The 24,423-nt window shown below is 34.2% G+C and overlaps 1 protein-coding gene across 5 annotated transcripts in view; it reads right to left on the bottom strand.

Annotated features, from left to right (window-relative positions):
- LOC149788598 (uncharacterized) overlaps window positions 1-24,423 on the bottom strand; it is a 58,162-nt gene that overhangs the window by 25,755 nt on the left and 7,984 nt on the right. For 4 of the 5 annotated variants that reach the window (XM_089974649.1, XM_089974652.1, XM_089974650.1 and 1 more), the window contains 5 exons: window positions 19,417-20,518; window positions 18,741-18,969; window positions 17,850-17,978; window positions 17,231-17,390; window positions 16,736-16,889 (listed from right to left, as the gene is read on the bottom strand). In XM_089974649.1, coding sequence (XP_089830775.1) covers window positions 16,736-16,889; window positions 17,231-17,390; window positions 17,850-17,978; window positions 18,741-18,969; window positions 19,417-20,518 — 1,774 coding nt within the window. Of the gene's footprint in view, window positions 1-9,908; window positions 10,642-16,735; window positions 16,890-17,230; window positions 17,391-17,849; window positions 17,979-18,740; window positions 18,970-19,416; window positions 20,519-24,423 lie in introns of those variants that run through there. The other variant, XM_089974653.1, reaches the window with a different exon arrangement.

Below are 24,423 nucleotides of genomic sequence, written 5' to 3'. Positions count from 1 at the left end.
ATTTTATGATGTATTTTATACACAGACTTTGATACATTTTATGATGTATTTTATACACAGACTTTGATACATTTTGTTCTTTTTTATACACAGATGTGGATACATTTTATGATGTATTTTATACACAGACTTTGATACATTTTATGTTGTATTTTATACACACTTTGATACATTTTATGTTGTATTTTATACACAGACTTTGATACATTTTATGTTCTATTTTAAACAATACTTTAATACATTTTATGTTGTATTTTATACACAGACTTTGATACATTTTATGATGCATGTTATACACAGACTTTGATTTATTTTATGATGTATTTGATACACAGACTTTGATATATTTTATGTTGTGTTTTATACACAGACTTTGATACATTTTGTTGTATTTTATGTACAGACTTTGATACATTTTGTTCTTTTTTATACACAGACGTGGATACATTTTATGATGTGTTTTATACACAGACCTTGATACATTTTATGTTGTATGTTATACACAGACGTTGATACATTTGTTCTTTCTGATACTTTGACCTTCACAAAGCTATTATGTTTATGAACCTGAGATGAAATTTTAAATTTGGCCTCTTATCCCTAATGTATGTGCCATGGAACAATGGATAAGGTAAATTCCATAAGTTAAATGTCTTAATCACTAACTCATTCACGAGAGAGATGATGATGATGATATTCTTTTTATTCCTCCATTTTCTGAAGATTTTAAGACCAAAAAAATGCAATTAAATACATAGAATCCCAAAAATAGTGGATTCGTTACTTATTGAATTATTTCCAATAGCAAACGAATAAATAAATTAAAAGCATTACTAAACTATATATATATATATATATATATATATATATATATATATATATATATATATATATATATATATATATATATATATACACACACGATAGAACATTTGAAAATGTATCCTCACAACAAAAATAGTTAGTTTCCTAATCGCTTTGCAATCCAGTACAAGTATTTCTTTCCTTATATTCTGTGTGAGTTCTCTATTGAATCGAATATATAATATCCTTTATCTTAATGAAATACTTGGTAGATAGTGTGATCATATGTATCCATGCCTCAAATTCTAAACGTTCTGATATATCATTTAAACCACCAAGCAGTATAATCAGTATAACATCATCGATCTGATCACAGAAATCACGGTAAATCACTGGAGGCTTATACGAAAATAGACTTTCCATCATGTGGTTTCTGTCGTCTAAGGTTAAGGCACAATTCATCGAAATGTGCAAAATACGGTCATGACTCATTTTGCCACATAGAGGACACAGTCCAGGTCTTGCTTGCATTCCTCCAATACGAATTATTGTCCCATATTCCATTTTTCTGCTTGAGTCAGTGTAAACTATTTTCCATAGATGATGCATTTTTAGTCCTGGATTAATTTTTAAAAATCTACCGAATCCCTCTGATGGATTTTTGATACTCATTTCATGTTTTCTCTCTTCAAATATTTGTATTCCTGTACCAATTAAGTTTTTCCATGTTATTTTGTCTGGAAATTTTCCAGTGAAATAAAAGTCGTTGAGATAAACTTCTAAATCATACTTTTTGAGAACAGTATTTATATTATATATAAAAGAGTTGTAGCTATGTTGGGGGTCAAAAATCAAATTTCCGACAGCCCAGAGGAAAACCTTTTTAGCAGTTAAGTTTGCTGATGTTCTACGCATGCGACAAAGGAATACGAGTTTTTGATTATCTATGCGAGCTTCCACTGATATCATCCCCAAGCATGATGTCGTAGATCCAATAGGCGATCTTTGAGGGAAACCTTGTACTCTCCGGGCGAAATATCGTTGTATTTTCTCCATTGATTCAATGCCCTGATATGACATATTAAACCAGAGTTCTGAGCCATACAAAGCAGACGGCAATATAACTCTTTCCCAGACTTTCACAGAAACTATAGGATTCATCCCATTTGCATTTAATCCAATTGAAATTAGTGAGTTTGTTACACGTTTAGCTTTATCGTAGGAATAGACTATACGATCATCAGTTTTCATTGGTTGTGTAAAGGTAACTCCTGCATATTTCACTTTTTTTGTTCTAGGAATATTCTGTGATCCCAGAGTAATTCCATTTGATGAGTACACTTCATTTTTGTTACTAAATATCATCCAATTACTCTTGTTAGAGTTACATTTCAATTTCCACTTCTGTGCATACTGATAAGCTGTATTCACGAGTATTTGCAATCCATTCAGCACAGAGCTTAGTAGAGTAGTGTCGTCTGCCAAAAGCATGCCAGGTATGTTCATCTGATTCACTGTTATCCCGCAATTAGTCATTACTAGTTCATTCAATAGGTCATTTATGTACACGAGAAATAAAAAAGCCCACATTACACGCTCTTGACCAACGCCTCTCCGTAATGGAAATGTATCTGTACACGCTATACAGGCACTTGACTGTGTGTAGGAATGGGCGATTATTCTCCATATTTTTGCATTAATTCCTAATATTTTTAGTTTTTTTAGTAGTCCACAATGCCACAGTCTATCGAATGCCTTTTCATTATCCAGAAAAAACAGCATATACATTAGAGTTATGATTATTAAAGTACATCAAACATTCTTGAAGAGTAAATGCAGCGGAGATAGCTCCAGCCTCCTTACGAAATCCAAATTGATAAGGATGTGGAAAGCTTATTTTGTCCAAATACTTTTGAATTCTAGTCATCAATATTTTTTCAAACAATTTTCCCAGACAAGATGTCAATGTTATACCATGATAATTCACCGGATCCTTTTTATCTTTACCATTTTGTTTGTAAGCATTCAAGTCATTTTAATGTGAGTTATAGGCCCCCAGGTACTATTCCTCAGAGAAGACACAAGACTGGGTTTTAGAAATTAAAGCCACTCAAGTACCAATTTGTTACTTTGTGAAAAATGTGGTCATTATGACAAAAATGGAGACACCTAATGTGTACCTGCTGGTGATGAGTGGTCAGTGAGCAATCAAAGTGTTGTTCCTAAGTCATATAGACAGGAAATGCATAGCCTAGCCCATACAGCTCCTTAAGCTGGTCATTTTGGTGCCAATAAGACTTATCACAAGATCTTGAATCTTTTTTATTTGCTGAAAATTAAAAGTGATGTTTTTAAGTACCATAGATCTTGTCACACTTGCCAAATGGTAGGAAATCCCGATCAGAAGATATCTAAAGCACATCTGCAACCTATTCCTGCATTTGACCAATTGACAAGAAAAAGAAAAATGGTAGACTGTCGGTTCTTTACTTAATACCAAGTCAAGCAACCAATACTTGTTGACCATAATGTGTGCGTCCTCAAGATTTACATAGTCTATTCTTTTGAAGAATATTAAAGCAAAAACTATTCTAAAAGTTTAGGCAATGTTTTTACCACTTGTTTGCCTCCCCAAATCTGTCCAGCAAATTTGATGTTTGATTATTTCCAACAACCTCTGCATGAATTAGACATCCAACAATTTAATTTTTCTATCTGTCACCCTGAAAGTAATGGGGCTAGCTCAAGACTGTCTGAAAACACTCTCACCTACCCAGGATACATGTATACCATTATACTGAATCAAACCTTAAAAAAGACAGTGATCAGTAAAATCCCGCATTGTATAATTATCGAGTAAGATCAGGATAGCGTTTCCCCCATATTGGCATTTATCACCTAATAAAACACCCCCTTACTACCATAAAACAAGAAAACAAATGTCCCAAAACAACCTCAACTACCCAGGATACATGAAGGCAATTAAATAGAATAAAACCAAATAGAATGACAGTGATCTGTAAAATTCTACGCTGCATAATTATCGAGTAATATCAGTAGAATTTATTCTTTTGTTGATACTTGCTGAAGATGGACAGTCTTCAAAACACACTCTTCGACCCAGGATACATGTGTACAATTACAATAAATTAATGAAATATGCAGTTTTGGTGCATTCTCTCTCTCTCTCTCTCTCTCTCTCTCTCTCTTTGATCATAGATAATTCACTAAACTACTTTCATATTGCAAACAGCAGCACAGTTAACAAGTCAGAATCATGCGTCACTATATTCATATTTCAAAAATTCTTTAAAGCTTTTATTTCTATCTTTAATGTGACAAAGAGCAGCTGAATAATATAATTTAAGGGTGCCATATTAATATTTTTAAAATTCTTAAACCAAATTATTAATTTTAATTGGTAAGAATTACAATAAATAAAAGTAAAATCTCCTGTAACATTTTTTGTCTCTAAGTATTTCCACTTATAGAGACAAACGTTTTAAAGGATGCAAACCAGTTTTAAAGCTGGTAATTCGGTTGTTTTTGAATATATATATATATATATATATATATATATATATATATATATATATATATATATATATATATATATATATATATATATACATTCAAAGGTTGAGGTTCTGTACATTAACAATGCAAATTATATAATGAAAAACAATCGTACACTAAATATAATACGTCTAATAGCAAGTAAACATTTTTATCATGATACGATCGTGATTTTCTACAGTTTGATTATTTCGGTTTTTGCGACAAAATATGTTCCAAAATGAAGATCGTGATAAGAATAAGAACACCTTTAAGGAATGCTTAATTTTTTTAAATGTCATTTTACCTATAAACTTTTTTATGTGCTATTGTTGTTGCTCTGAAATATTTTATTTTCGCGGGAGCTTATGTAAAAGAGTATCACAGGAAAAGATCACAGGAAAAGATAGACATCTGTGAGGTGCGTTAAAAAGGGTGACGTACAATACAATCCTTACAACCAGGGTTCATCTGATGAAAGCTCGTTAAGAAGAGCACCAAGGAATATATCGTCATTTCTGATCCTTACTAAAATAACTAATGCTTCCAAAGTAATGAGAGATATCACTAAGAAGTAGATTTCTTAAACGGTGAAGGTAAATACTTAAGTGCGTCAAAACTGGGGTTGAAAAAGATCGACCACCCTGCTGTACTGTATGCGTTTTTGTTTTCGTAAGGTGCCATAAATCACTTAGATCTTCGAGAAACCATATGGTTTTATAGACGATAAAAACTTTGTTGCTAACATGCACCTTATAAAAAGAGACTGAAAGAGTCATGGACACAAAATGAATGCCGTAAAAGTCCGTAGGGAGCATTCATCATTTCTGGTGAAGGAAAAACTTCAGAAATTTAGAGCGCCGTCTGTTGTCATAATGTTATGCTGATCTATAGTATGCCATTATGACAACAGATGGCGACACGAGTTGGACAACAAAGACGATACTGATAAAACTTAGTATTTACATTGTTGCAAGGCCAAATCTGTATGAAACAGCAGTTGGAATGATGTAAGTGTACTGTTTATAAACATAATATACAAAACTTGCAATAATTGACATAGCGTTTGTCATACGACAAAACTACATAATCAATTCAGTAGTTGGCAAATAAGAAGATACAATGACGCAGAAGAAAAGTAGATCGAAAAACTTGCAAGCAACCATTTACAGCTTGGATCAATGAAAAATAAATAATTCATGAATAGAATTATGAATGTAGCACTTGCAAGCAGTCATTTACAATAATGCAGAAGGAAAGTAGCACTTGCAAATTGCCACGTACACTTTGCGTCAATGAAAATACAATATACATTGATAGAATTATGAATGTAGCACTTGCAAGCAGTCATTTACAATAATGCAGAAGGAAGGTAGTACTTGCAAATGCCACGTACAATCTGCATCAATGCAAATACAATATACATTGATAAAGTTATGGAAGTAGCACTTACAAGCAGCCATTTACAATAATGCATCAATAGATGCGAGCTTAATATTTAAAAAAGGAACCCCGAATGGCCGAGTGGTCTAAAGCGCCCTCCGTTATGGATCACTGCCATCTCACCTCTGTCAGCGTGGGATCGAGTCTCGGATTCAGCCAATGTTTGTATGTGAGAAAGCTTGCCAGTAGCTTCTCGAGGGTCCGTGGTTCTTTCTGGAGATTTCCCGGGTTCTTCCTCCACCATTAATAATGGCCGCCATGTATAGCCTATCGTGTGCTGAAAAATGGCGTTAAACCCTACAACAACTACAACAACAATGTTTAAAAAAGCAAGAACCTAAAAGGAAAAATCATAACGGGTGACAGAATTTCCTCAGGTTTCCTTGATGAACTGTTCTGACAATTCATCCTGTCGTTAATACTATAAAAGAAACAAGTAACTTAGTTCCACGCTTGCCTCTCGATTTTCTTTTTGCTATTTCCGTCTTTGAAGGCATACGACAGTCATCTATGGCTGGTTTTTTATTCATCAAGCAATCGTTTATTTTTTCTTCTGCTTTGCACCAACGTTACAATTTTTCTGTGGAACACAAAGATAAATCGTATTAATGGTATGTAAGATCATGTTTTTGCATCTACCACTGTTCTCAGATTGATGTATTATAGAGTTGCAAACAAAGTCTCTCTCAGTAAATTAAGTACGTTGCATATGAGCGTAAGTTTGTCTCGGCAGGCGAAATTCGCGCAATTAGTACGTTTCGGGACCCCTAACGTCAGCTTGGTGCAACGCAGAAAAATCAATATAGATTGATGAAAAGAAAATTGTATCAGGAGCAAAACAAGACATAAGTTATGATCAAAGACGAAAATATCAGAAGGAGATCGAGTGGGTCAGGCGTGGAAGTTTTTGGAAGTTACTAACCTTGTCTTATTCATAGCATCATAGACAAGGTTCAGTATGACAACTGATCATGGGATTAATCTGAAGCAATTTGGTCACTCGTTCTGATATTCTTTCCTTCAGGTTATTGTTTCTCTTTTAGCATTAAGCTCGCGTTGAGCACCTGTGGGCGCAAAGGGTTCGGGCGGATGTTTATGCCTACACATTATTTTATGTGAGTATAAAACAGTATTCTACTTATGTTGCCCATGGAATGAAAGAGTTGGTATACGTATTAATGTATTATCCTGGAACGAAAGCAGTTCTTCTATACAGTTTCGACCGCTCTGGTAGCCTTGTGGTTAGAGCGTCCGTCTCGGATGCGGGAGGTCGTGGGTTCGAGCCCCGGCCGAGTCATTCCAAAGACTTACAAAAATGTTACTAATAGCTGCCTCACTATGCGCTCAGCATCAAGAGGTTAGTGTTAGGACTTGTCGGTCTGGTGTCAGGATAATGTGACTGGGTGGGACATCATACTACATGTCTGCGGCATGATGCCCCAGTGTTAGACATCACTATAAACTGCCGCACTGCAGACATCGTAGCGATATGACTGAAAAATTGTTAAACTTACGTTAAAAATCCAAATCACACACACACACACACACACACACACAGAGTTTCAGACTAGTGGATTCAAGTTAATGTTTTGGGGTCGTGGGGGTCTTTTCAAAGTTTTACTCAATGAAAGCTTACGTTATCACATCTCTCTCTCTCTCTCTCTGTTTCTAGCGAAATAAAATAATACAAATATGAGCCCTCTATATGTTTATCTACATTGTAAACACATATTAATACCAAGTTCAGCCTTAGTGAAAGTTAATAGGTGAAGCTGTAAAAGAGTTTCAAGACGGACATTGAGGACAGATTAATAACACAGATCACAAGTGGACAGATTAATCACACAGATGGACAAAGTAAATCCCACATACAGCCATGAAACCCAGTTGTAAAAGAGTTTCAGGACGGACATTGAGGACAGATTAATCACACAGATCACAGGTGGACAGATTAATCATACAGATCACAGATGGACAGATTAATAACACAGATCACAGATGGACAGATTAATAACACAGATCACAGGTGGACAGATTAATCACACAGATCACAGGTGGACAGATTAATCACACAGATGGACAAAGTAAATCCCACATACAGCCATGAAACCCAGTTGTAAAAGAGTTTCAGGACGGACATTGAGGACAGATTAATCACACAGATCATAGGTGGACAGATTAATCATACAGATCACAGATGGACAGATTAATAACACAGATCACTGATGGACAGATTAATAACACAGATCACAGATGGACAGATTAATCACACAGATCACAGGTGGACAGATTAATCACACAGATGGACAAAGCAAATCCCACATACAGCCAGCTTATTGACATGAAACTATAAAAGGAAATATTTTGCGGTTTTGTGTGAAGCTTTCAGTAGGTTATTTTAATGTATTTGTGATAGCCTAGTTTTTCAGTAGGTTAGTTTATTGTATTTGTGATATCCTAGTTTTTCGGTAGGTCATTATATTGTATTTGTGATAGCCTAGTTTTTCAAATTACTATGTATTAAAAGTGATTAATAGAGCGTGAAGTTAATTGGCTCTTTTTTCTCATATAAGCTAAACTTCAATGCATTTTCCATCGGTTGGAAGCGTGTATCTTCTTTCTATCTGTTGTACTTGAAGCTATTCATTCTTTCTTCGTCACCCTTATGAAACTAACACCATCTGTACAAACGGTTTTTCCACAAAACGCATTTCCTCTTCTGGGTTGTGGTTTTCGTCAAGCTAATGTTTACATGGAATCACCAGCTTCTCTGGGAAGAGCCGCAGTTGTTCAAATATGTATATTCATGTGCGCTATTTATAAACTAAAAACGTCGTTCGACTCTTTTCAAACTCTTAAAGTTTGACTACAGTTATCTATGTATACCCAAATATTTGACAGTACTTTAATGGTATGAAAATAGTATTTTTACAAGGACTAAAATTCCCATAAGTTTAAGGAATTGGTATATTTTATTATGCAGTAATGCTCCTTTAAACCACGGGGGAAAGAATCATCGCTGTATGACTTAGTGTACCCTCTGGCACGTGCATGACACAAGCCCATGTGCAAGGGAGCTTGATTCCAGTTGCGCCGTATCAAAATGCATCGGCAAATTAGAATCTACATTGTTCATTCAGATAATGATGACGAAGAGAGCGTGTGTTACTGAATAGGATACATAATGTCTAAGATAAGATAAGAAGATAAGAATTATTTATTTCAGACTACAAAGTCCATACCTCTAAATTAAAATATAGATATAAAGAAAGAACATTGTAAACATAAAAGAACATATATATCATACCTACAAGTATACAGATACATCTACAACTATTAACTGTGCCATGCATTGTTAAGAATGAAATTAAATGACACAATTAAATAGTAATTTGTTCCATCTACAAATAATATGAGAATTTAAATGAATGTCATAGTTCCAAAGAGATTTCAATATACAGTTCTTACTATTAGATATTCTTGTCATCATTTCGAATACATACTTTCTCATTGCTTCATCAAAACTGAATACATTATAATTTACAAACATGTTGGAGGCACTGTTCCATCTAGGAAGACCTAATAGAAAACGAAGAATATTATTATAACCAATAACTAGTTTTCTTTTCATACATTCACTAAAGTTTGTCCACAGAGGAGCACAATACATGGTGCAGCAATAAGATTTGAATAATCTAATTTTGATATTCAATGAACAAGTCTTGAATTTATGTAGAAGCATGTTTGTTCGAGTACATACAAATCGGTAATGTCTCATCATATCTTCATTATCCGACCGATTGGATTTCAAAATATGACCCAAATACATATAACTGTTGACATAGATAAGAGCATTGCCTTTAAGATATACAGGAGGAGGAGATGGTATTTTGAAAGAAGTTGACTGAAAGACCATGCATACTGATTTTTTATATATTATAGATTATATCATTCTCAAATGCGTATTGTTCACACAAACACACACACACACACACACACACACATATATATATATATATATATATATATATATATATATATATATATATATATATATATATATATATATATATATATATATATATATATATATATATATATATATTGTTGATGGTATTGGTTGCATGCTTACGAATCGTAGGCATTGTGTTTGGTAAGTACTACATTCTACTACATTGCCAGCTATGACACATACAATTTAATGAGAAATGCTTATATTGAATATGGTAAGGGGAAAATCTTTCTTGGATAATATATTAGTTCTAAAACATTGCACATCATACGGCACAACTTCAACACTTTGCCGCAGACAGATATAATTTTAACGAAATATCTAAATAATGCATGATGCACTGAGTGATATATTGTGTTTGCACCTGTCTCCGCCAAATCCCATTGAAATGTGCCAGACAGAGACTCTTCTACATAGAAGAAATTATTCTCTATTAATGGGGATCAACAATATAGTGCCAAGCCAAAGAGTTAGAATGAGTTATGATTTAAAATTCATCACACTGTCTTATCGTGATTGACAAAAAATCCCTGACACATGCGTATAAATATTCTAATCTATTTTCCTGCAATACTAAGCTTCACCTTATACTAAAATTTATATATCACACACTGTCAGAATTCGAATAGAAAGCATAGTGTTGACTCAGAAATAATCTTGAACAGAATGTCGAAAATAGCCCAAGGCTAAATTGTTGGAAATGCTTATATCTGCATTATGAACGGCCCTTTTTTGTTTTTGTTGCCATCTTGTTAATATTCTGTAGCTGTCTTTTTGTTGTCTCATATTTTGTAGCTGTCATTAGTCTCATTTTCGACCACGTTTTTCTGCAGTTAGAAAGTATTTTGTCACATTAGTTAAAATCAACCATGCATTTGACATGCATGGAAAACAATGCTTATGTTTTGTGTCAAAATGTATACGCGCCTATATATTTTAGAGGTTACGGAAACCTATTACACCATTCTAATTTTGTATGTATTGAGGGACCAAAATACTGTACTGTATTTTAAGAATGTCCGCTTCTGTCAAGTTAACGCATATTACGCAGTTGAAAATGATGCATATTACGCAGTTCAAAATTGCGCATATTACGCAGTTCAAAGTGACGCATATTAGTAGTAGCGTTGTGAACTCTGGGTAATATCCAGATATAATGACGAGGTTGTGACTTCTGTCTCTTAATAGATAAAGAAAACGATACATTCTTGCAAAATGTCAATAACAGTCATGGGAAAGAAAAGTATAAATCAAGGAAAACAAAACAAAACTTTAATAAATCGTTAGCGAGTTACGACCTATCGTATAAATATTGTTCTTACGCTTCTGATTTCACTATCGATTTTTGCTTACACTGAATGCCATAACAAAGAGAAAACATAACAAAATCTTTTATCAATACTGCGGTTTAGCTTGAGTTCCAGTCACGTATAAATGATGGCTGATTATATGCACGTATATTCCGAAACACACACACACACACGTGTGTGTGTGTGTGTGTGTGTGTGTGTGTGTGTGAGACCGTGCGTGTGTGTGTTTCGATGCAACCGTTGACAACAATTTCACCAAAAAGAAAGGTGTGTGGATTCCATTATGGACATTCACCAGAGATGCAGTATTGAATATAGCTGTAAGAAATATCATTCCATTCCTAGAAAGCTGACTTCAGGTATTCTTTACTGGATGCTGTAACTCTACTAAATCAGAACGCTTTACTGGATACTGTAACTGTACTAAATCAGAATCCTTTGCTGGATACTGTATTTGTAATAAATGCTTTACTGGATACTGTATTTGTACTAAATGCTTTAATGGATAATGTAGCTACTAAATCAGAACGTTTTACTGTAACTGTACTAAATCAGAACGCTTTACTGGATAATGTAACTGTACTAAATCCGAACGATTTACTGGTTACTATAACTGTACTAAATCAGAATGCTTTACTGGATGATGTAACTACTAAATCAGAACGATTTACTGGATACTGTATTTGTACTAAATGCTTTATTGGATGCTGTATTTGTATTAAATGCTTTATTGGATACTGTATTTATACTAAATGCTTTACTGGATACTGTAATTACTACATCAGAACGCGTTACTGTAACTGTACTAAATCAGAATGTTTTATTACATACTGTAACTGTACTAAATCAGAGTGCTTTACTGGATACAGTATTTGTACTAAATGCTTTACTGGATGCTGCAACTACTAAATCAGAACACTTTACTGGATGCTGTAACTACTAAACTACTGCAACAACTTTTCCATTTGATCTGGAATGAATAGAATTTGGTATTTTCTTCTCGATTTTACGAAATTTCGTGATTATGGACTGGATTTATATTTGACAATTCCACATGAAATACATCGGATTGAAGAAGCGAGGGATAAGCGTGTTGACATCTGCAAATATGTTTTTGCTTCTGTCATTGAATGTTTGAAATCATAATGTGGGAAAAAATATGAAGTCTTTCAACTGCAATTATTAAAAAGACGCTATGGAATTTAATGCTTATTTCATTTTGAGTGCAGTAAGGAGGATGTAATTGCACTTATATTCGAAATTACAGTACAATTTCAAAATGTGTAATCAAGATTGAGAACCTATGACATGGCTAATGTAAACCGGTTTGCAGAACTAAGAAGGCACATTTTGAGGAAATTCAGGATGTAAAACTGTAAGTGTATCTTTTTGCCATTCTTATCACCAGCTAAAGAAGACAGCTTATGTAGTGACACTTGCATGTCATTTGTAAGGAGCCTTTCTTGCGTCTATTGTATAGCTAGCCTAAAGCCTAAATGCTTTACTGGATACTGTAATTGTACTAAATGCTTTACTGTATAATGTAATTGTACTAAATGCTTTACTGGATACTGTAATTGTACTAAATCAGAAGATGTTAATGAATATGGAGGATATATGCTTTGATGTGGTTCTGGCAATTCAACGATTTAATTGTCTGTGACAGGAGTTTGCATTATTTCATCTGGAAGAATCCTGGCTTAGGACAACTTTCTGTCATTTGGGTGACCATCATTTGTCTGCACTCTCTTCATAAAATCATTGGGTTTATTTACTCATGTAGGTTGGATTTTAAGCCACGTTTTTTTTCTCGATAATGTGCAAGATTGATACCGCATAGGAGCAGCAATGTAAAGGGAACTGTCTTCAGTACAGTCGGCTGCCGGGCGTTTGTCTGCATAGATTGAACATGCTTGAATTGTATAGTAGGATGGATTTTCTCGACTGTACAACAAGTTCAGTTTCATTATGCGAACGTTTGCTCGAATTTAGTTTCAGTTTAGCATTCCGAGAGTGAACATAGGGTATACTGCAACTCACGTAACCACTATCGTAAGTTTTTGCGCCACACGCCCGTTTTCCTAATATACATTCAGCTACCGATTGGAAAGGTGGTTGCCATACTGTTAACAATAATAGCAAAACAATGTGGTTCCAAAAGGTGGTTCAGGAAAGATTGCCACAGTCGTAGCCAATCAGATAATGATAATACTGCGCAAAGATTTCATGCATGAGCCTTTTTTTTTTTTGACTGATCATATCGATCAAAAGTGACATGTTAACGTGCGGACATAAAAACAAATATACCTATATAAGGATATAAATATGTGACAAATTACGTTATGAAACTGACTGCTTCTGAAACCTGATGTATTTCGTACCATACGCCATTCCAACCAGATACAGATTTCCGCAAGCGAACCTAAGACTTTGGTATCTGATAGAAAACATTCTTTAAAAATATTTAGGAAGAAAACAAGCATATCTATAAGCATTTGGTCATCTACACTCTAAACTTACATCAGTAAATAACTTATAACAAACCAAAACAAGTTTTCGTTTCCTACAGAAGTGGATGTGAACAAATGAACTTAATGCTAATTACAATTCTGTAATTTTGATAACAATCCCATATTGGCAGTATGTATGTCAATGTAGAACCGCTCCGGTGGTATAAGTGATTAGAGCATTCGCCTTGGATGCGGGATATTGTGGGTTCGAAACCCGACAGAGTCACACCAAAGATTTATAAAATATGGTACTTGCAGGTGACTTACTATGCGCTCAGCATAAAGAGGTTAGTGTTAGGACTGGTCGGCCTGGTTTCAGGATAATGCGACTAGGTGGGACACGATGCTACATGTCTGCAGCATGATATCTCCAGTGCAAGATCACTATAAACTGCCATATTGCAGACATCGTAACGATATGACTGAAAAATTGTTAAAGCTACATTACAAATTCAGATCACACATTGCTAAAGTTGGTGTCAGTATTAGGTCCGTTATTAACTCTTTAAATACAGTTTGTACTCGCTTATAAGACTTGTAAAACTGCAAACAATATAAATTCTTTATCGCTCGTCCTACTGATTACATCCTAGCAAACTGCCCAGACCACGTTCTGCCTATGCATTATGCGAGCTAGATCTGTGCATTTTGCAGTTGGACTCGTCTTACACGCGATTGAATATGGTGCCATTCAAACCAAGGTAAATACAAATCTGAACGCACTGCTAAGAAATTGGTTTCATGGACTACGTTAAAATCTTAAGAATACGGCCGCTGAAAATCTTTCATATAATAAACGTCTTGGCATTCATATCGACAGTTTTTTTTCTCTTCAATGGTGTATATTAGTTGAAAATGTGTGTAAATTGCTTTCTTCTAAGACAGCACTGATCACCAAAATTAAAAAGTACTTCCCCCGATGCCATGATTCTTATACATATTCACCCAGTGCTTGATTATTACCTTAACTGCTCCAAGCAAGACATGAGTTCCTAATGGAAAAAAACAAAAACAAATTGCTTGATAATAATTGCAATTCTTGAATCTCGTTCAGTCAAGTAAAATAAAAGAAGCAAAAATTTTCAGTCAGCGTGTGGATTCATCTATTTATTGAATCAATCACGGGAATCTTACTGAATTTAGTTTTTTTTACGGTCCAATAAAACGTCAGTCATTTAGGAAACCATAAATAACCTGATTTTGTAAAACATGCCATACTGTATCACGCCAACAAAACTAACTTGCTGAAGTTCCTAGTTTAAAATGTCCAAAATGTGCTGAATACAAATTCAGTTAAGGCACAGAACTTAAATTTTTCATCAACATACGCGCATAAACGAGCACAGCTTCTACAAATGGTTCTTAATTGTGGAACTGTTAGGTTGATTTCATTTTCTGCATTTCTTTTTCTTCATTGACATGAATGCGTACGTTTGTGTATATATATGTGTGGTGGGCGAGGGACGGATAGTTATTATTTGGCGGGGGAGGGGGTAAAAGCACAAACTACGGAAGTCAACCCTGGCTGATCCAAGTGTAGAATTTCAACCCGCACCCTTTGGTTCACGAGGTCAGCATGTTAACCAGTGAGTCAACGCTGTTTTGCTAAACTAAATGCAGCAAGGGTCCTTATTGATCTTTTGAAAAGGTTAACCTTAAGCCCCAACGAAATGTTAACGGAGACAATATGAGACTTTGCATCCAAGGGGTATGGTAGCCCCAATTTCGTTATTTTCCAATCAACTGCTTGTACAAGAATACTGTAACGTATATTATCATCTACATATTTTAACGAGGTAAGAAAGTAAAGACACGTCGTGGCAGCTGCGTTTTTGGAAATAGCACCGAAGTAATGCGTGTTCTTAACAATTCATTGTTCAAAACAGAGAGAGAGAGAGAGAGAGAGAGAGAGAGAGAGAAAATGTAAAACGTCATTTATGTAATTGGACATTATAGAATAGGTTCATAGCTCAGTTTTGGTTCAAACATCTCTCTCTCTCTCTCTCCGATTGTTTCTGTTGATTCTGATGCCTGAGAAGGCTTATATATTATTTATCTGCAGGTAATATACGCCAACGTTATGTTCATCCTAACTCTTAATTTATTTTTTAGATCTGTATGTAATTGTTGTCTCAAGCAATTCTCTGAAGACTTATGAAGCCGTCATTGACAGTCTATCTGTTACTCATTGGAAACTCTTCAAACTGGAGTCCGTTTCTGGTGTCCAGATATTAATCATGCGTTAACACAAGTAGGCCTATTGATATCACTGCCCATCCCCCATCAATTACAAGTGGTATGTTTTCCTAGGACCCGCGTGTCTAAAATACTGAGTATCACACATATAAATTCTACCATAAGAATACATTATGTATAACTCGGCAGTTCCTTTCGAAGCGATGATGTGGTGTCCATATCTATCTATCTATCTATCTATCTATCTATCTATCTATCTATATATATATATATATATATATATATATATATATATATATATATATATATATATATATATATATATATATATATATATATATATATATATATATATATATATATATATATATATATATATATATATATATATATATATTACTTGTAAAGGTGTCTATTTTCCTACCAAAAAAGCTTAGTCATTTTAATTCCGTGATGTACTAATAACAACGTTTTGTCACTATGACTATTCACACTCAATTTAGATATTCAAAGAAAGAATAACAGATATAAAGTGTACAGTATATCCTATAATTCAAGAAAGAATCAAATCATTATAAGAAGCCTGAAAACTCATTATATCTATTAAATAAATTAGTTTATACTTTGCAGAATATCACACAAGGAAGTAAATATACTGAGTGTAGCCACTATGAAATTATTTCATGTTAGTCCAATATACCAGATGCTTTGAGAGAAATGAGAAATATATACATAATGTAAAGAAATAGAATTCGCTCTATCGTCTGACATTATAAAAATAATATCCCAGAGAAAGTCGAAGCCTTTATATATATATATATATATATATATATATATATATATATATATATATATATATATATATATATATATATATATATATATATATATATATACCACCATACCTTGAGATCTTGTACAAATGTTTCGTTATAGACGCAGGCCCGAACGTTATGTTTTGACGCACAAGATTTCATGGCTTGAATACTCTGCATGACGTCGAAGTGGAACGTCCTCGCTGATGTCCCGTAATTTCCATGTAGATAATGACTGTAAAGTCTATGAATATATATCAAAAAGAGCACTTTATATGATGCTACCGCAGCTGTTTCGTATTAATTATTCTTCTAAGATACATGCCTTAAATCTAAATTTATCTGCCGAATATTACAAAATAACAATGGATGACTTAAAAAATAAAGATTGTTTTCTTATCAAGCAAAGAAAGTAATAGCCGTGATTTTTCTTTTAGAAATCCAGTTGATAACATCAACAATATCATGAAAATAGTTGCACATTAAAAGCATCTTAATTAATCAACTCTGTTGTTTTGTTTTGTTGTTTTTTTTCAGGGATAAGAACCAATTACGTAACACGGGTTTAAATTAGGAGCAATTCACCTCTCTATTGGATCCCTGAGCATCAAGATGAGCTTCACATCCGGGTTGATATGGCGGATCAAATCTGGCGCCAACACAACCGGTTCGTCAGCTAACATATCATTTTGTGGAATGCGTCTCCACATGGTATGGTCCCAAAAATCCATAGGATCACCGTGGCCTAGATATAAAATGATTATTTGTAAGAATTTATTTGCCAATATTGCATCGGTGAGAAAGAATTTGAAAAGCGAAAACTGCAAATCTCTCAACATTATTGTTTTATGGACTTTTTTCTCTCTGTCTTCTGAAGAAGAAAAAAAAAACACAACAGAAATCTCCGTAGCTCTTGCCCAAGGATCGAATTTGTTTTAACCATTTAATGTTCTTTCCATATCAAACAACAGGATTGTTTACATTATTATATTGTAATGCTTATGGCATGTCTAGATAGAGCATCGACGCCGGGTTCCAAACTCTGAGCATCCATTGAATTGTCACGTTCAGGTTACACTAAAACGTATACCATTTAATGCTTGAAACAGCTACATGTTTTGAAATAAATCAGTCATGGCTTACAATCAAAAGGAATTGTTCTTGAAATGAAGAAAATTAAAATGTTAACAAACTGCACAAGTACCTGTAACTAATGGAAAATACGCTTCGCCTCCATCCAGAGACACGTTACAACTCTGTATCGTTGTTGCGTCGAACAGATCTAAGTACTCATTAAAGCTGATTATTTGCGTTGGCTTATGCTCAGTGCCCGCTGTTGATCAATACATGAAATGAATTAAAATAAGAGATTTCTTTCTTTATTTTATATATATATATCAGTTACAGGTAAACATATGAATATGCAGACATCGTAGCGATTTGATTGACAACAAAAATTAAAAATCCCAAACACACACACAAACGTTTATTTCATTTATTGCCTAATATCCTTGATAAACATCAGATGATCTCCATAGAAACGCATGCATTCAAGTATGGTTATAAAAAAACGACATCCTTGAGCTGTATATATCAATATAACTTTGAAAAGAATTGCAGATGCTTACACAAACAGTATTTCCTAAAAGATAAGAAAATCTTAAAGACAAACAGTTCAAGAGACATCAAAATAGTAAGCTGTGGTACGTAAGATGTAGCAACATGTGTCGACATAATATTTAGTAACCCGTGGCACATATGATTTAGTAACCTGTGGCACGTAACATTTGGTAACCCATAGTACAAGATTTAGAAACCCGTGGAACATAAGATTTATAATTTTTGAATCATGGATTATTACAAACGATATTTCAAGTCAGCTATTTTATTTTCAGTTGATGTAGCAAGAGTGAAGTAGTAGCAGTGGAGCAGATGTCGCTATCGAATAATAATAGAGGTAGAGGAAAAGGTGTTAGACATCAGTAACAAGGACAATGAATGGCAGAAACTAACCAGAAACACGAGACACAGAATTGGCAATAAAAAAACACCATAAAAACAAAACAACATCAACGAAATATGCCTAAATCCTTACAAATGCCATATCTCTTCCATGTCCAGTACCAGGTCTCTTTATACAGAATGCCTCCATTGGGGACAATCTGCGGATGACGCAGAAGGCGAAGGAACAGGTCCGACGTCCCACTCTTACAAACGCCGAAAACGTGGAAATACGGAAGACATCTCAGTTTTGGCTGCTGACTGTCTGGAGACATGGCATACCAACATGGGTTCTTGAAATTCAAGTGGATTTTTGGCGTTTTCTGAAACATGTTTCTCGTTGTTAGGTAATGATATAATCAGCTTTAGAACGAACGAAGTTAAAATTAAGCAATGCTGTATCCAGACGGTTTTTTACAGTTCGTTGTTCGGAAACTTATATTACTTTGATCTAAAGTAGAATGAACATTTAAATACCATATTATTTAACTAGCTTTATTGGGTCAAATTACGCTCCAAATGTGACTGGTTACTTGAGCATAGTCAACAACTGAATCGAATAAGCAAAATGTCAATGTGTCCAACTAGTACAAGAGCACACCAGAGTACTCTGTGCAACTATTAAAATCAAAAGAACATAATGAGCTATACTAATGATAAAAAATGGATAAGAAAAAGCCAATCTTTTTTGCAATGAAGATCTATTTTGAGAAGAAGAAGAAGAAGACGAGGAAGAAGAAGTAGATGCTGATGATGATGATGGTACTCACTAAGCAAAAGAGATCTTCAATTGGCATCAAGATTTTCCTTGCGGAAGGAATGGTACAATTGTGCGACCGGTTTTCATTGTAGTGCGATATTTTGTTATTTCGTGATTTCCTTTCTTCTTTCAACGCTTGCAGTTCGGAGTAACCTCTTTCATATTCAGCTGGCGAAAGACTGTGTCCAGAACAAAGGTCAAAGCCGGATCGTATTTGGTTCTTCACCATTGTCACTATTGGAGTGTTCCAGAAAGTGGGTCTAACAGATAAACGTGTGAGTCCCATGGGGTCCCATAAAGTCTTGGTTTTGTGTCGCATATTTTGAAGATCTTTCGTTTGAAATTGCTGATATGTTTGTATCCTACCCTGGACTCTTTCAAAAACGTCATTTCTAGTAGGGTTATCTCTGAATACATTTGATTGCACTAACGGACTGCTGTGTTCATTCACAGGAGACAAACGATCATCATTTGACCTAAACCATTTATCAGAAGGTGTGGGATCGACGATAGTTGCTGCTACTGGAGGAGGAATTGTATACATTGTCTCATGTGACACGTGATCTAGTTCAAGGTACATCCATTTCTCAGGATTTCTCGGATTTTGAGGTTCTGGTGACGTAGGCAATGAGTCTAAGACCTTTGATGTAGATTCACCCGATGCGATAAACGTTGCTTCTTCGCTTATATTGAGTACAGTTTGGGGTGATTTTTTTATTGAGTCGAAATTTCCATTTAGTATTTTGCGTTGTTTCAGAGTTTGGAACTGGGGGAAGGATGGCTTGTTATTTGGAGTGATACTATCCACAGTGCTGCTACTTCCTTTATTCAGAGTCTGTGGTAGCAAGCGTTCAGGATCCCAAGTCACTGGAGATGTTTTTCGGAGCATGACCAAACTTCCAGATTCAGAAACATTAGAGGAAGTGCTGATTGCAGAGGTAAGTGCTTGCGAGTGGATCTTTAAATTTACGTTTCTATCCGAGTTTTGCATCAGTTTGAATTGTCTTCGTAGTTTATCGTCTGAATGCATGACTATGTAGGCCAATATGGCGAATACCAAAAGGACTACAATCAAGCATTTCACAGCATGTTTCTGAATCTTGAGGCATTTCCTGTGGAGAAAGGAAACATGACAACACTTTATTATACCCTGGTTGTAAAGTTCACAACTCTTGAAGTATATAAACGAGAACACGAATATTGTGCGTGATATAATATAAATCTTAACAGGAATTACAAAATTGGGAAAACATAATCTAAGAACATGCAAATATATTTCAGGAGTCGTTTGTAACCTGTATTCAGTGATTAACAGTTAGTCCTGGAAATGCAAAAGGTGAGATATACATTTGGTCTCCCATCATGAAAATGAAACAAGATATGGATATTAGTCATCTATTTATTGCAAATGACAAAGTTTACAATAACTTTTGTTATATGAAATATTGGCCCATTTTACAAGTTTCAACAGGAACCTATCATCTGCAGTTCGAAACTTAATTAAGCATTTAGATGTAACTTTGGTAATTATAAATATATATATATTTTCATAAGCCAAATTGGTTTTAAATAAACGGTAATTAAGACCTTTAGATGGCGTATTAATGTTAGCTGCCCAGACTTGTTCCTATTTATTTATTTATTTGAGATAATTATATGGACTGCCTTAATCATTTAACTGGCACAAAATTTTGATTTCTCCTTACCTAGCTAAACCCAGGTATATATTATCTTACAGATCTACAAATTTCATCAGCATATTTTTAAATAGGACAAAAGGTCTGATCGAACAGTTTTACCTGACAATCATTAGGCAGATTTAACTTGTGTGCACGCTTGTTAAGTAAATACCTACCTTAGTAAGCGATATATATTAGATTTTTCAGGCCATTGGATAACTTTACATTCTTGTAAAATTTAATACTTAAGTATTTATTTTCGTCTACAACATCAATATACACATTTCTTATCGTAAATATATATGTGGGATTTTTAAAAACCAAATCCAAAGATGTTTGTTTTCTTTGCACTGAATATAAGCTTTCACCAAATACATAAAGGGTATACTGCATGTCTCATGATTAAAAATGTCATCTCCTTGATACAAGCAGCATAACCTTTATATATAGTGTTACGAGTCTATGATCTTAAAATAAGTAACAGAAAAGAGTGAAGACAACAGCCTTTGTACAATTTAACAAATAATATATTTCCCTAGAAAACAAACTTAAAAAAATAGAAAAAAGAACTTACGGTATTGAAAATTAAATCCAAACTGTAACCTCAGAATTAAAAAACACAAGTCCTAGTAATAAAAGTTCTAAGTGAATCACAATTCAAATCCCGATGAAGATCCAAAATGGAAGGCGATAACGTTTGTAATAACTTACGAAGTGCTGGTGTGTCAACAGTCTCTTGTTGAATCACAGAAAATATTATTTCAGTTTTGAATTCCGTATAAATTCCAGAAAATGTCTTTATCCAAGAAGTATCAGTGCACATTTGTATTTCCAAGGAAAACAATTACTTAAATTAAATAATATGAAGAAGAAAAAAAAATTCAGCCCAAACTGGGTACAAAATAATACAACTTAACGTGTGAAATATTTTAAGCCCGACTCGCAATCTTTTTTCATAACATCAGTTACAAGACTAACTAAAACACAAAACAGATTCCCGGATGGGGGTCAAGAGTTTATTCTTCTGGAAAAAATAGAAGTTTATTACATGATAAACATTATGTAGTCCAGGTATGACCTTGACTAAAAATCTAATGATTCTTACTCTGAGAAAGATAACAAAATTAAAAAATAGATTTTTACCAAACTGTCACTGATTTTTGGAACAAGGTCAGCAACAAGATACAAAGTTTAATTTCGCAGCATAACATATAACGAAAATAAAAAAATAAGAAAATTAAAAACAATCAATTCTGGACAATGTCAAATATAGTAAACACTGCTACATTTTAATAGCATGTAATGGAATAAAAAGAAATCTAAACTAACAGATATATATATATATATATATATATATATATATATATATATATATATATATATATATATATATATATATATATGTGTGTGTGTGTGTGTGTGTGTGTGTGTGTGTGTGTGTGTGTGTGTGTGCGCGCGCGCGCTACAACACAACCTCTACATCCATTTACTAATATAAATTATTCTAAGTCTTTCAGGAATAAGAAGAGCAGTAATGGACTTAAATTGTCCTCATGTCTTACACCTTAATCACAGGAGAAAAAAAAAAGACCCGATTGGTATCATTATACATACTTAATATAACATTAAAATGCTTTCCTTTCAAACCTATTAACTACAATTTATGCCACAATCCAATCATCCATACATTATCAAAGACACTTTTAAAATCAACAAAAGTACAACAAACTTTCTATTGCAATGTCTAATAAAATTCGATAACGAAAATATAACTTTTTTTAAAATCAATCAATCAAACCAATCATTCAAAATTATATGAAAAAGTTTTAACATTTTAGCAACTGAACTTATCAATTGAATTTACTGAATTATTTCTTAGAATGTTAACACTTCTAATATGTCCTCAGCTGTAACTGTGTCAATCAGACAAGAGGTGACCGCTCCGGTGGCCTAGTGGTTAGAGTGTCCGCCTCGGATGCGGGAGGTCGTGGGTTCGATCCCCAGTCGAGTCATACCAATGACTTACAAAATGGTACTAACAGCTGCCTCGCTTGGCGCTCAGCATTAAGAGGTTAGTGTTAGGACACTCCAGACATCGTAGCGATATGACTGAAAAAATTGTTAAAGTTACGTTAAAAATAAAAATCACACACATACATACATACATACATGAGTTGTCGAGAGTTTCCACCTTTGTACCATTTCGGGGATTGCTCAGTCGTTATTAACTGTGTCCGCTTACTTTATTTCTATAAAATATTCGAAAAATTCTTGCATTGCAATACTCTCGTCCAGTTTCTCTTTGGGTCTTTTGACTGTAAAGGGCGTATTTCCTTTGCAATTATTTTTATAAAGTGAGTAACGATTTGCAAGAGTTTCCATACACTGAGTGCTAATTGTTTGCATATTGGCTTTATTCGCTGCAGTTTTTCTCCTTTCATGTACAAAAAGTAAATGTTTACTGGCTTTCATACACTCATAGCCAAACCATAGCTTAGTCAGTTTTGTTTCTTGCTTGCATTTGAGGAACTTTCACCTCTATGTCTTTTTTGAGAAAATGACAGTTCAGCAGAGCTAATAAAATGTTACTATAAATTACTATATGGTATTAAAATAAGCAACAGAAAGAAGCAAAACAACGTTTGTAAAACTAAAAAACTAAAATTAATTCCTTTTTAAAAGAAACGATTCTAGTCATTATACATGTTTAATATAACATTAAAATACAAAATGAAAATTTAAGAGGAACTTACGATATTGTGAATTAAATTCCTATACAGTTCTATCACAAGTCCAAAGAATAAAGTACTGTGAATGCATTCCAGGTCTTGAATGTGTTGATATACCAATATCATTGAATAAGCTGAAGTGTCAACAGTCTTGATGTATCACAAAGGCATTGTCCAAAACTCCTTTGAATGATTCACAATAGTTACGAAATGTTCCTTTAGTCCAGACCGTTAGATGAGCACTTTGTGATTCCAATAAATAATTTTAAAAAAAATATTCCTCTCAAACAAAATCTAAACACAACATTAAATACATATGCAGACTGATATAAAAACGACTCTATTACGACTATAAGTCACATTTCATCCATACCTGACTTATGTCGCTACACAACACACCTGGGGGCCCCGAGTGGCCGAGTGGTCTAAAGCGCTCTCCGTTACCGATCACTGCTGTCTCACCTCTGTCTGCGTAGGTTCGAGTCTTGGATTCGGCCAATGTGGGTATGTGAGAAAGCTTGCCAGTAGCTTCTCGTGGGTCGGTGGTTCTTTCCGGGGTTTTTCCCGGGTTCTTCCTCCACCATTAATACTGGCCGCCATGTATAGCCT

Source organism: Sinohyriopsis cumingii, chromosome 11, assembly GCF_028554795.1.
Source record: "Sinohyriopsis cumingii isolate HCF-2022 chromosome 11, ASM2855479v2, whole genome shotgun sequence".
In the NCBI taxonomy this organism is placed as follows: Eukaryota; Metazoa; Mollusca; class Bivalvia; order Unionida; family Unionidae; genus Sinohyriopsis; species Sinohyriopsis cumingii.
This window is presented reverse-complemented; position numbering and strand designations above follow the sequence as displayed.